The sequence below is a fragment of the Chlorocebus sabaeus genome, chromosome 5 (genome assembly GCF_047675955.1).
Source record: "Chlorocebus sabaeus isolate Y175 chromosome 5, mChlSab1.0.hap1, whole genome shotgun sequence".
Taxonomy (NCBI): Eukaryota; Metazoa; Chordata; class Mammalia; order Primates; family Cercopithecidae; genus Chlorocebus; species Chlorocebus sabaeus.
This window is the reverse complement of record NC_132908.1, coordinates 4417186-4429644: the sequence shown is the minus strand read 5'-3', so window position 1 is coordinate 4429644 and position 12459 is coordinate 4417186. Positions and strand designations below refer to the sequence as shown.

The 12459-nt window shown below is 46.1% G+C and overlaps 1 protein-coding gene across 6 annotated transcripts in view; it reads right to left on the bottom strand.

Moving 5' to 3' along the window:
• DNAJA3 (DnaJ heat shock protein family (Hsp40) member A3) overlaps positions 1 to 12459 on the bottom strand; it is a 52005-nt gene that overhangs the window by 38468 nt on the left and 1078 nt on the right. For 5 of the 6 annotated variants that reach the window (XM_037989898.2, XM_073015131.1, XM_037989897.2 and 2 more), the window contains exons 2-3: positions 3757 to 3890; positions 551 to 634 (exon numbers count right to left, since the gene is read on the bottom strand). The exons of the other annotated variant lie outside the window; for it this stretch is intronic. In XM_037989898.2, coding sequence (XP_037845826.1) covers positions 551 to 634; positions 3757 to 3890 — 218 coding nt within the window. The remainder of the gene's footprint in view (positions 1 to 550; positions 635 to 3756; positions 3891 to 12459) is intronic. 6 annotated transcript variants of the gene reach the window in all.

Below are 12459 nucleotides of genomic sequence, written 5' to 3'. Positions count from 1 at the left end.
AGCCACCACGCCCGGCCTGGATCCCATTCTTCATTGAGATTCCAAGTTAGTCTTAGAATTTTTTTTTTTTTTTTTTTTTAGAGAAGGTCTTGTTCTGTTGCCCAGACCATAGTGCTACGGTACAATCATGGCATCATGGGTCACTGCAGCCTTGAGCCCCTGAAGTGATGAACCTGACTCAGCCTCCCAAGTAGCTGGGTTTACAGGTGCGCCACCACCACGCCTGGTGATTTTTTTTTTTTTTTTTTTTTTTTTTTGGAGAGACGGGGTCTCACTCCATTGCCCAAGCTGGTCTCAAACTCCTAGGGTCAAGCCAACTCCTGAGATCAAGTGATCCTCCTAACAGCCTCCCAAAGTGCTAGGACTACAGGAGTGAGCCACCATGCTTGGCCTGGAATCTCTTTTTTTTTTTAACAAGATGACTTGGTGCAGGGACATGGCCTTCACACTGGACTGTATGACACACCAGGCTGTCCCAGGCAGCAACCCAACCTTTGATTCATACACACAGCTGTAACAGCAGTGGCCACATGCACCAAAGTCGTGTTACCTCATAGGCTTCTGCCAGCTGGGAGAACTTCTCCTTGGCTTTGGGATCATCCTGATTTGTGTCGGGGTGATACTTCTTGGCAAGCTAAGGGAAAAACATGAGAAATTATTTCAGATACAACATGAACCCCAAATACCAGATACAACAGAACCCCAGATACCAGTCATAATTATGTTTCCTTTATCAAAGTTGTCTCTCGGCCGGGTGCAGTGGCTCACGCCTGTAATCCCAACACTTTGGGAAGCGAAGGCAGGCAGATCACTTAAGCTCAGGAGTTCAAGACCAGCCTGGGCAACATGGCGAAACCCCTCTCCACCAAAAATACAAAAAATGAGTCAGGCATGGTGGCACATGCCTGTGGTCCCAGCTACTCAGGAGGCTGAAACACGAGAATCACTTGAACCTGGGAGGTGGAGGTTGCAGTGAGCAGAGATTGAACCACTGCACTCCAGCCTAGGTGACAGAGTAAGACCGTCCCTCTACCCCACAAAATTATAATAATAATGATCTGTTTTAATGTACCCATCTCTCAACTTGAGGGCAGGAACTGATTCTGATGTATGTTTGCCCTTAGCACCCAGCATGGCTTAGAATAGGTAAATGAACAAAAAAGAAAAACAAAATTTTAAAAAGGGGGCCGGGTGCAGTGGCTCATGCCTGTAATCCCAGCACTTTGGGATGCTGAACTGGGTGGATCACCAGCGGTCAGGAGTTTGAGACCAGCCTGGCCAACATGGTGAAACCCTATCTCTACTAAAAATACAAAAATTAGCCAGGTGTGGTCGCACACGCCTATAAACACAGGTACTCGGGAGGCTGAGGCAGGAGAATCGCTTGAGCCCTGGAGGCAGAGGCTGCAGTGAGCCAAGATTGCACCACTACACTCCAGCCTGAGCAAGAGAGCGAGACTCTGTCTGAAAAAAGGAAGAATTTTTAAAAAGGGAAGAAAATGACTGAATAAATAGACATTTCTGCTGTTTCAATTATTTTTGTAAGTACATAAAATACAGTAATTGCTACAGCTTTACCTGATCTTTTTACTTCCACGCCTAAAAACTTGAATGGTTCTCTAAATTAGGTCTTTCTCATAAATTATGTCTCTAGGACTTGCTAAGGGCCTCAAATCAACTGTCATGTGAGTTCAACCCAGCCTCCATCTTTTTAATCTTTTCCCACTCCTGGATCAGGCACCTGACTCTTGAGCTCGGGAAGAGACAGGCCACCAGCTATTCACAGGCCACGACCTCTGCTTCCTGTCCCCATGCCTCTGTTCATTCCATTACAACCCAATTAAAAAAAAAGACAACCCAATTAAAAGCGGGCAATGGATCCAAACACACATTTCTCCAAAGACATACTAATGGCCAACATGCACAAGAAAAGATGCTCAATCATTAGTCACCAGGGAAAAAGCAAATGGAAACTCTAACGAGATAGCATTTCATATTCACTAGGGTAGTAATTAAAAAGACAGATGATAATAAGTGTTCACTGGGATGTGGAGAAATCATGGCCCTCTTATGTTGCTGGTGGGAATGTAAAATGGTGCAGCTGCTTTGAAAAAGGCTGGCAGCTTCTCAAAAGGTTAAACATCCAGTTACCATATGACTCAGCAACTATACTCCTAAATATCCAAGAGAACTGAAAACATGTCTACACAAAAACTTACATATGAATGTCTATATAGCAGCACTGTTCATGACAGCAGAAAGTGGAAAATATCCAAATGTCCATCAAACGATGAAGAAACAAAATGTGATCAATCCATGCAACAGATTATTTGAGCACGAAAAGGGATGAAGTATTGACACAAGCTACAAGACAGACGAGCCTTGAAACATTATGTGAATGAAAGAAGCCAGACACACAAAAGGATACATATCCTATGATTCCCTGTAAGTGAATATTCAGAATAGGCAGAATGCAGGTTAGCAGCTGCCAGGGACCGGGGAGAAAGGACAGTAGAAGGGGGGTGCTAATGAATACAGGGTTTCTTTTTGAGGGAATGAAAATGTACTAAAGTTGACTGTGGTGGCAGTTGCACAACTCCAGTGAAGTGTGCACTTATAAAAAGCTGTCAATCCTAGAGTGGTGCCTCCAATATTGATTTTATTTTATTGGTCAGAGCAAACCAAGGGTCTAGGAACCAGTGGTGTAGACATCTCGTATACAACTTTACTCAGCTACCCTAACTACCCTAATACACCCCAGCATACAACAATGGGAATTTCACATTTTCCAGGTTAAGAAAGGGCCAGAAGCGGTGGCTCACGCCTGTAATCCCAGCACTTTGGGAGGCCGAGGCTGGTGGATCACCTGAGGTCAGGAGTTTGAGACCAGCCTGACCAACAAAGCGAAACCCCATCTCTACTAAAAATACAAAAAAAATTAGCCGGGCCAGGCGCGGTGGCTCAGGCCTGTAATCCCAGCACTTTGGGAGGCTGAGACGGGCGGATCACTAGGTCAGGAGATCGAGACCATCCTGGCTAACACAGTGAAACCCCATCTCTACTAAAAAATACAAAAAAAAATAAACTAGCCGGGCGAGGTGGTGGGCGCCCGTAGTCCCAGCTACTCGGGAGGCTGAGGCAGGAGAATGGCGTAAACCTGGGAGGCGGAGCTTGCAGTGAGCTGAGATGGGGCCACTGCACTTTAGCCCGGGCGACAGAGCGAGACTCCGTCTCAAAAAAAAAAAAAAAAAATTAGGGTGTGGTGGCATGCGCCTGTGTCCCAGCTACTTGGGAGGCGGAGATTGCAGTGAGCCAAGGTCGCGCGCGACACTGCACTGCAGCCTGGGCTGCAGTGAGACTCCATCTCGGAAAAAAAAAAAAAAAAAAAAAAAAAAAGAAAGGAAGTAATTCTAAACCTATAAACTTTTATCTGGATGCAAAAAAGTGACTACCTAAAACTTAGACTAGCATACTTGCTGATTCAGAAAGTACAGATTAAATTTAATTATGAAAACAGCTCTGGAAAAAAAAACTTTTAAAAATCTCTGTTTTTTTCTCTTTTTTCTGAAGCACTAACCTCTACGGCATTGTGCACCGAAAAACAGTCTAGCAAAGTCCAACTTTATCAAACCCTACTATACATCAGCTCACAAGACCTATCCACATGGGCATATATGCCGTATTGATTCAGGATCAGATGGGATCAAAAACATTCCTTCTACAATTTGGTCACCAAAATCTGACTTCCATACAGACCTGATAATAGGCTTTCTTGATCTCTTTCTGGCTGGCATTTCGAGGCACTCCTAATATCTGGTAATAATCTTCTTTGGCCAAAGGGGCATTCGTGTGGAAGGAGGCAGTACAAATGAAAGGGTAATGTTTTGTTCCTAAAAAGGAAAAAAAAAAAAAGAAAGAAAATCACTCTGGGAATGTTCTCAACAAAAGAAAACTGTGAGTACATGACCCACTGGTCTATATCTGTGAAGGAACAAACAACCTGGTAGGGTTTGGCTGTGTCCCCACCCAGATCTCATCTAGAATTTTAGTTCCCATAATCCCCATGTGTCATGGGAGGGACCTGATGGGAGGTAATTGAATCACAGGGGTGGTTACCTCCATGCTGTTCTCGCGATAGTAAGTTCTCACGAGATCTGATAGTTTTATAAGGGGCTTTTCACCCTTTTGCTCATTCTTCCTGCTGCCATGTTAAGAAGGATGTGTTTGCTTCTCCCTCCACCATGATCGCTGAGGCTTCCCCCGCCATGCTGAACTGTGAGTTAATTAAACCTCTTTCCTTTAAAATTTACCCAGTCTTAAGTATGTCTTTATTAGCTGCATGAGAACAGACTAATACACAGACTACAGCTTTAGGGCTGTTCCTGGCCAAGCCCAATGCAGACCAAACTCAATGTACTTCAATAATGGCTAAAGAAACCACAGTATTCAATTAATATTAAACAATGTCAGAGTATTGGATGAGGCTGATTCTCCTGCCTATACTACTGGAGTGGTCTCAGCATACCACTGAAGGAATAATACTCCTGACTGGGAGATGAATAAAAAGGGATTCATGAGCACTTACCATATGCTAGGTATTTTCATATTCTTCTGTCACACCTAAAGCTTAACAACTCTCCACATTCTTTTCCCTCTATCTTGCAGCCTTGGGTACCGCTTAAGGAGCGGTTCTCAAGACTGTGGTCCCTGGATCAACAGCATCATTACATTGATGAAAATACAGACGTTCAAGCCCTACTCCACACATTCACCGGAAACTCAGGAGGTCTCCACCCACTAGGTGCCAGTAGAGAACTCCCCCTATGTCTCCAGGCATTGCCAAATGTCCCTTGGGAAGTAAGTGTCCCCTTCTGAGAACCAATGACAACTCAATCTAAGAAGGTCGGGGAAGAATTTCTAGGCATCAGTTGTTAAGCTGCAGAAACTTGCTGAGCTGCCCAGGAAAGCACTTGCCATATTCAGTGAAAAACAAGTGGCGGTTACTAACTAGGATGACTTTGTACTTTGGATCTGGATTTGCAGCACCTTTTTTAACAGCAAGACAACAACTGCTTAAGAAACAAAGATGTTTTAGTTCATCCATTTAACAGATAGGAAGAGCGGGTTTTTTGGTTTTTTTGAGATGGAGTTTCACTCTGTCTCCCAGGCTGGAGTACAGTGACGCCATCCTGGCTCACTGCAAGCTCCACCTCCCGGGTTCATGCCATTCTCCTGCCTCGGCCTCCCAAGTAGCTAGGACTACAGGCGCCCGCCACCATGCCCAGCTAATTTTTTTATATTTTTAGTAGAGACTGGGTTTCACCGTGTTAGCCAGATGGTCTCGATCTCCTGACCTCGTGATCCACCTGCCTCGGCCTCCCAAAGTGCTGGGATCACAGGCGTGAGCCACCATGCCCGGTAGGTTTTCTGTTTGTTTTTTTTTTGAGATGGAGTTTCACTCTTGTTGTCCAGACTGGTGTGCAATGGTGCAATCTTGGCTCACTGCAACCTCTGCGTCTTGGGTTCAAGTGATTCTCCTGCCTCAGCCTCCCAAGTAACTGAGACTACAGGCATGCACCACCAGGCCCGGACTGCAATAGTGTTTTAATAGGTGAAATCTCTTTAAAAAGTGAATAAGCCGGGCCGGGCGTGGTGGCTCACACCTGTAATACCAGCACTTAGGGAGGCCAAGGCGGGCGGATCACCTGAGGTCAGGAGTTAGAGACCAGCCTGACCAACATGGAGAAACTCCGTCTCCTATACTAAAAATACAAAATTAGCCAGGCGTGGGGGCACATGCCTGTAATCCCAGCTAGTCAGGAGGCTGAGGCAGGAGAATCGCTTGAACCTGGGAGGCAGAGGTTGCAGTGAGCCAAGATCACGCCACTACACTCCAGCCTGGGCTACAAGAGCAAAACTCCATCTCAGAAAAAATAATAAATAAATAAATAAATAAATAAATAAATAAATAAATAAAAATAAGCCCGGGCACAGTGGCTCTCACCTGTAATCCCAGCACTTTGGGAACCTGAGGTGTGAGGATCGCTTGAGCCCAGGAGTTCGAAACCAGCCTGGGCAACACAGAGACCCTGTCTCTATTAAAAATAAATAAATAAATGGATCAAAGACTTGAACTTATAAGGCACACTAGATATGTTTGTAAATAGACTTATGACATGGAAAAAAAAAAAGAGAGAGAAAGAAATAGGCTAAGAGGGATTTGAATCCATACAGATTTATGCCTCTAAACTAGAGATTCTGTATGTGATGGCAGTGGTGGTTAGAGATGATAATGATTAATGGGGCCTAGGAATAAGAAGGGCCTTAGAGTTATGCTAAGGAGTCTGGATTTTATCCTAAGAGCAATAGGGAGCCACTGCAAATGTTAAACAAAGAACTCATTGGGTTTGCATGAGAAACAACTCTAGGCCGGGCCGCTGGCTCACGCCTGTTGTAATCCCACCACTTTGGGAGGCCGAGGCGGGTGGATCACCTGAGGCCAGGAGTTTGAGACCCGCCTGGCCAACATGGTAAAACCTTGTTTCTACTAAAAATGCAAAAATTAGCTGGTCATGGTGGCGCACACCTATAATCCCAGCTACTCCAGAGGCTGAGGCATGAGAATTGCTTGAACCTGGGAGGCTGAGGTTGTAGTGAGCCAAGATCGTGCCACTACACTCCAGCCTGGGCAACAGAGCAAGACTCCATCTGGAAAAAAAAAAAAAAGAGAGAGAGAGAGAGAAACAACTCTAGGAAGCCTGGGAGACTACTTGAAGTTAATGAGCACAAAATACAGCCAGAGGTGTTGAACACATCCAAGTAGGAGGCCAGGTAAAGGATGATCAGAGACGAGAACAAATAGGAATGGTCAGGATACTTAAAATTAGAAATAGGAAATAAATCCGTGTGTTTGGCATACCCAATACCCTGGGAATATAAAAAGCACACTGGAAGCAGTAGGGGTCAGGAGACCACTATTGTGTTTCTTCAGTCAGACTTGAGAAAACACTAGAGCTGGCTTATTACTGAACCTGTACTCCACCCTCTTTTTATTTGGGAGTAAGGGGTTGCCCTGGCCCAGTCCAGCCTCTCTCTCACCACTCCTTCCAATGCCAGAAGGCTGAGGCTGGTAGTGACCTATGGCAGCTGTGACTTTAACATTGTGGGCAGAGAACACGGACTGGAGTTAGTACAGAAACAGTAACGCACAAAACTGCATGTGGATAAAGACAAATCATGTTTAATTACAAGATTGATGGCTTTGTTTTTTATTTTTTTTGAGTCAGAGTCTCGCTCTGTCGCCCAGGCTGGAGTGCGGTGGTGTGATCTCGGTTCACTGCAAACTCCGTCTCCCAGGTTCAAGCGATTCTTCTGCTTTAGCCTCTCAAGTAGCCAGGACTACAGGCACACACCACCACAGCTCGCTAATTTTTATATTTTTAGTAGGTAAGAAGTTTCACCATGTTGGCCAAGCTGGTCTCAAACTCCTGACCTCAAGTGATCCGCCGGCTTCGTCCTACCAAAATGCTGGGATTACAGGCATAAACCACCATCCCCAGTCTGATGACTTTCGACATTATCCAAAGGGCATCAATGATTAACAATAATTAGAGTTCATTTAATAGACCATTTATTTTACCAGATATGACCAGTAAATGTCCTGTCCTTTTTAGAACAACCCAGAATAAAGCCTCCAAGTCGTTCCAAAAATGGCCAACCCACTGTCCAACAACTGCTTTTTTTTTTTTTTGACAGGGAGTCTGGCTCTTGTTGCCCAGGCTGGAGTGCAGTGGTGCGATCTCGGCTCACTGCAACCTCTGCCTCCTGCGTTCAAGTGATTCTCCTGCCTCAGCCTCCTGAGTAGCTGGGATTACAGGAACCCGCCACCATGCCTGACTAATTTTTTCTATTTTTAGTAGAGATAAGCTTTGGCCATGTTGTCCAGGCTGGTCTCAAACTCCTGACCTCAGGTGACCAACCCACCTCCCAAAGTGCTGGGATTACAGGCATGAGCCACCATGCCTGGCCACCAACAACTGCTTTCTTTCTGCTTGGAAGAAAAGTCAGATTTAAAGTGTTGTTATGTCATCTTACTACTAGATTTGAGACAAGATCACAGACTAGTGTTTGGAAGCTGAGTTGATGACCTTTTTTTTTTTTTTTTTTAAGAGACGGGGGTCTCATTATGTTGCCTAGGCCAAACTCCAATTCCTGGACTCCGGCAATCCTCCCATCCCAACCTCCTGAGTAGCTAGGACCTGAGGCTGGCCACCACATAGCTTCTCAGTTGATGACTTTATTTATTCATTAATTTTTTGGTAGAGAGTCATACTCTGTCGCCCAGGCTGGAGTGATGTCATCATGGCTCACTGCAGCCTCAACCTCCTGGGCTCAAGGGATTCTCCCACCTCAGCCTCCCGAGCAGCTGGGAGTTCAGGCAGTTGCCACCACAGTCGGCTAATTTTTTTTTTTTTTTTTTGAGACATGATTTCGCTCTTGTTGCCCAGGCTGGAGTGCGATGGTGCGATCTCCGCTCACAGCAACTTCTGACTTTCAGGTTCAAGCAATTCTCCTGCCCCAGCCTCCCGAGTACCTGGGATTATAGGCAAGTGCCACCAGGTCTGGCTAATTTTGTAATTTTTGTAGAGACGGGGTTTCTCCATGTTGATCAGGCTGGTCTCAAACTCCCGACCTCAGGTGATCCACCCATGTAGGCCTCCCAAAGTGCTAGGATTACAGGCGTGAGCCACCGCATCCAGCCAGTCAGATAATTTTTAAAAATATTTTTGTAGGCTGGGTGCGGTGGCTCACACCTGTAATCCCAGCACTTTGGGAGGCCGAGGTGGGTGGATCACGAGGTCAAGAGATGGAGACCATCCTGGCCAACATGGTGAAATCCCGTCTCTACTAAAAATAGAAAAATTAACTGGGAGTGGTGGCACGTGCCTGTAGTCCCAGCTACCCAGGAGGCTAAGGCAGGAGAATTGCTTGAACCCAGGAGGTGGAGGTTGCAGTGAGCTGAGATCACAGTGAGCCAAGATTGCAATACTGCACTCCAGCCTGGCTACAGAGCGAGACTCCCTCTTTAAAAAAAAAAAAAAAAAATTTTGTAGAGATGGGATCTCCCTATGTTGCGCAGGCTGGTCCCAAACTGCTGGGCTCATGTGATCCTCCTGTCTCAGCGCCAGCATAGTGCTGGAATTACAGTTGTGAGCCACCCTGCCCAACCACTTGATGACTCTACCTGTGAAAACAGAACATATATACCCTGAAGGATGCCGCCTCTCACCTGTGTACACTACCTGATACAAAACTTGCCCGTGGCAGGTTATAAGCTCACCTGGGGAACAAAACAGCTAACCACATTTCTTAGTAACAGCCTCACACAATGCTTAGTATTTAGTGCCTCTCTTTCACATACACAATAACAACAAATGCTCCCAAATTTGTACAGCTGGAACTTGAACAAATTTGGCTTAATAAAAGAAGTCACCTAAGGAATTAATATTTGAATAAAAAGATACAGCCAGATTCTATTTAAAACAACCTTGACATTAGAAAATGTTAGCAAGCTCTAAAAATGACCACTTTTGCTCATGCTGAAAAATCTAGCCTGGCTTGGTGGCTCACGACTCTAACTTTGGCACTTTGGGAGGCCAAGGTGGAAGGGTCATTTGAGGCCAGGAGTTTGAAACCAGCCTGGTCAACATAGTAGGACCATGGCTCTACAGAATAAAAAAATATGTATGTGTTTAAGAAAAAAATAAAAAAATCCATCATGACATCTCTCCAAATAATCCACATGAAACCTAGAAAGAATACTGAACAGACGACTGCTCCTTCCATGAGGTATATAGATGCAGGGACAGAATTTAAAAATTCACTCTTGGGCCAGGCCTGGTGGCTCACACCTGTAATCCCAGCACTTTGGGAGGCCAAGGTGGGCAGATCACTTGAAGCCAGGAGTTCAAGACCAGCCTGGCCAACATGGTGAAATCCCGTCTCTAATAAAAATATAAAAGCTGACCAGGCACGATGGCTGACACCTGTAATCCCAACACTTTGGGACGCCAAGGCGGGCAGATCATCTGAGGTCAGGAGTTCGAGACCAGCCTGGCCAACACGGTGAAACACCGTCACTCCTAAAAATACAAACATTAGCCAGGCGTGGTGGTGGACACCTGTAATCCCAGCTACCAGGGAAGCTGAGGCAGGAGAACTGCTTGAACCCGGGAGGCGGAGCTTGCAGTGAGCTGAGATCACACCACTTACACTTCAGCCTGGGCAACACAGTAAGACCCCATCTCAAAAAAAAAAACAAAAAAAGCTAGGCATGGTGGCACACACCTGTAATCCCAGCTACTCAGGAGGCTGAGGCAGGAGAATCGCCTGAATCCGGCAGGCAGATGTTGCAGTGAGCCAGGATCACATCACTGCACTTCAGCCTGGGCAACAGAGCAAGAGTCCATCTCAAAAATAAAAATAAGGCTGGGCACGGTGGCTCATGCCTGTAATCCCAGCACTTTGGTAGGCCGAGGTGGGCAGATCACCAGGTCAGGAGATTGAGACCATTCTGGCCAACACGGTGAAACCCCATCTCTACTAAAAATACAAAAAATTAGTCAGGAATGGTGGCGGGCACCTGTAGTCCCAGCTATTCGGGAGGCTGAGGCACGAAAATGGCGTGAACCCAGGAGGCGGAGCTTGCAGTGAGCTGAGACAGCGCCACTGCACTCCAGCCTGGGTGACAGAGTGAGACTCCGTCTCAAAAAAAAAAAAAAAAAAAAAAGGCCGGGCGCGGTGGCTCACGCTTGTAATCCCAGCACTTTGGGAGGCCGAGGCGGGCGGATCACAAGGTCAGGAGATCGAGACCATGGTGAAACCCCGTCTCTACTAAAAAATAGAAAAAAATTAGCCGGGCGCAGTGGCGGGCGCCTGTAGTCCCAGCTACTCGGGAGGCTGAGGTAGGAGAATGGCGTGAACCCGGGAGGCGGAGCTTGCAGTGAGCCGAGATTGCGCCACTGCACTCCAGCCTGGGCGACAGAGCGAGACTCCGTCTCAAAAAAAAAAAAAAAAAAAAAAAAAAAAAAAAAAAAAAAAGCCGGGCGCGGTGGCTCAAGCCTGTAATCCCAGCACTTTGGGAGGCCGAGATGGGCGGATCACGAGGTCAGGAGATCGAGACCATCCTGGCGAACACGGTGAAACCCCGTCTCTACTAAAAATACAAAAAATTAGCCGGGCGAGGTGGCGGGCGCCTGTAGTCCCAGCTACTCGGGAGGCTGAGGCAGGAGAATGGCGTAAACCCGGGAGGCGGAGCTTGCAGTGAGCTGAGATCCGGCCACTGCACTCCAGTCTGGGAGACAGAGCGAGACTCCGTCTCAAAAAAAAAAAAAAAAAAAAAAAAAAAAGAAAATTCATTCTCTTGGCCAGGTGCAGTGGCTGACGCCTGTAATCCCAGCACTTTGGGAGGCTGAAACAAGCAAATCACTTGAGCCCAGCCTGGATAACATGGTGAAACCTCATCTACAGAAAACTAGCTGGGTGTGGAGGTGCATGCCTATAGTCCCAGCTACTTAGGAGGCTGAGGATGGAGAATCGATTGAACCTGGAAGGTCGAGGTTGCACTGAGTTGTGATTGTGCCACTGCACTCCAGTCTGGGCAACAAGAGGCCCTGTCGTAAACAATAATTAAATAAATAAGTAAATAATCATTCTCTCAACCAAACACACATCCAATCTCTTTGTTCTCTGCCATCTCCTCAGCGCCCAGAACAGTGGCTGGCATACACCTGGCCTCAATTAATACCTGTGAATGAATGAATTTTCAAAGAGAGGCTCAAAGGGATTAAACAATACACCCTACTCACACACACTGGGAAAGTTCACCCCTGAAGCCCAGTCTCTTTTCTTTACATTGCATGAAGTAACCACAATTACTGATACTTTAACAACTGTCTACTCTGTAAGTATTACAAACTGGATTGCAATAGGAAGTTACTTGGTATAAATTCTCTTCTCAGGGCCCTTTATTAATCTTTATACATTTATACATAGCTTAAATATCATTTGCACAAATTCTGGAGGACATGAAACTAGCACAATTCAGGTACATACAATATACAACACAAAACACACAGCATAAGAAAACATGGTTAAGCAGGGCACGGTGGTTCACGCCTGTAAACCCAGCACTTTGGGAAGCCAAGGGAGAGCGGATCACCTGAGGTCAGGAGTTTGAGACCAGCCTGGCCAACATGTAGAAACCATCTCTATAAAAGACAACAAAAATTAGCCAGGCGTGGTGACATGTGCCTGTAATCCCAGCTACTTGGGAGGCTGAGGCAGGAGAATCTCTTGAACCCAGGAGGCAGAGGTTGCAGTGAGTTGAGATCCAGCCACTGCACTCCGGCCTGGGCAACAGAGCAAGACTCTCAAAAAAAAAAAAAAAAAAGAAAGAAA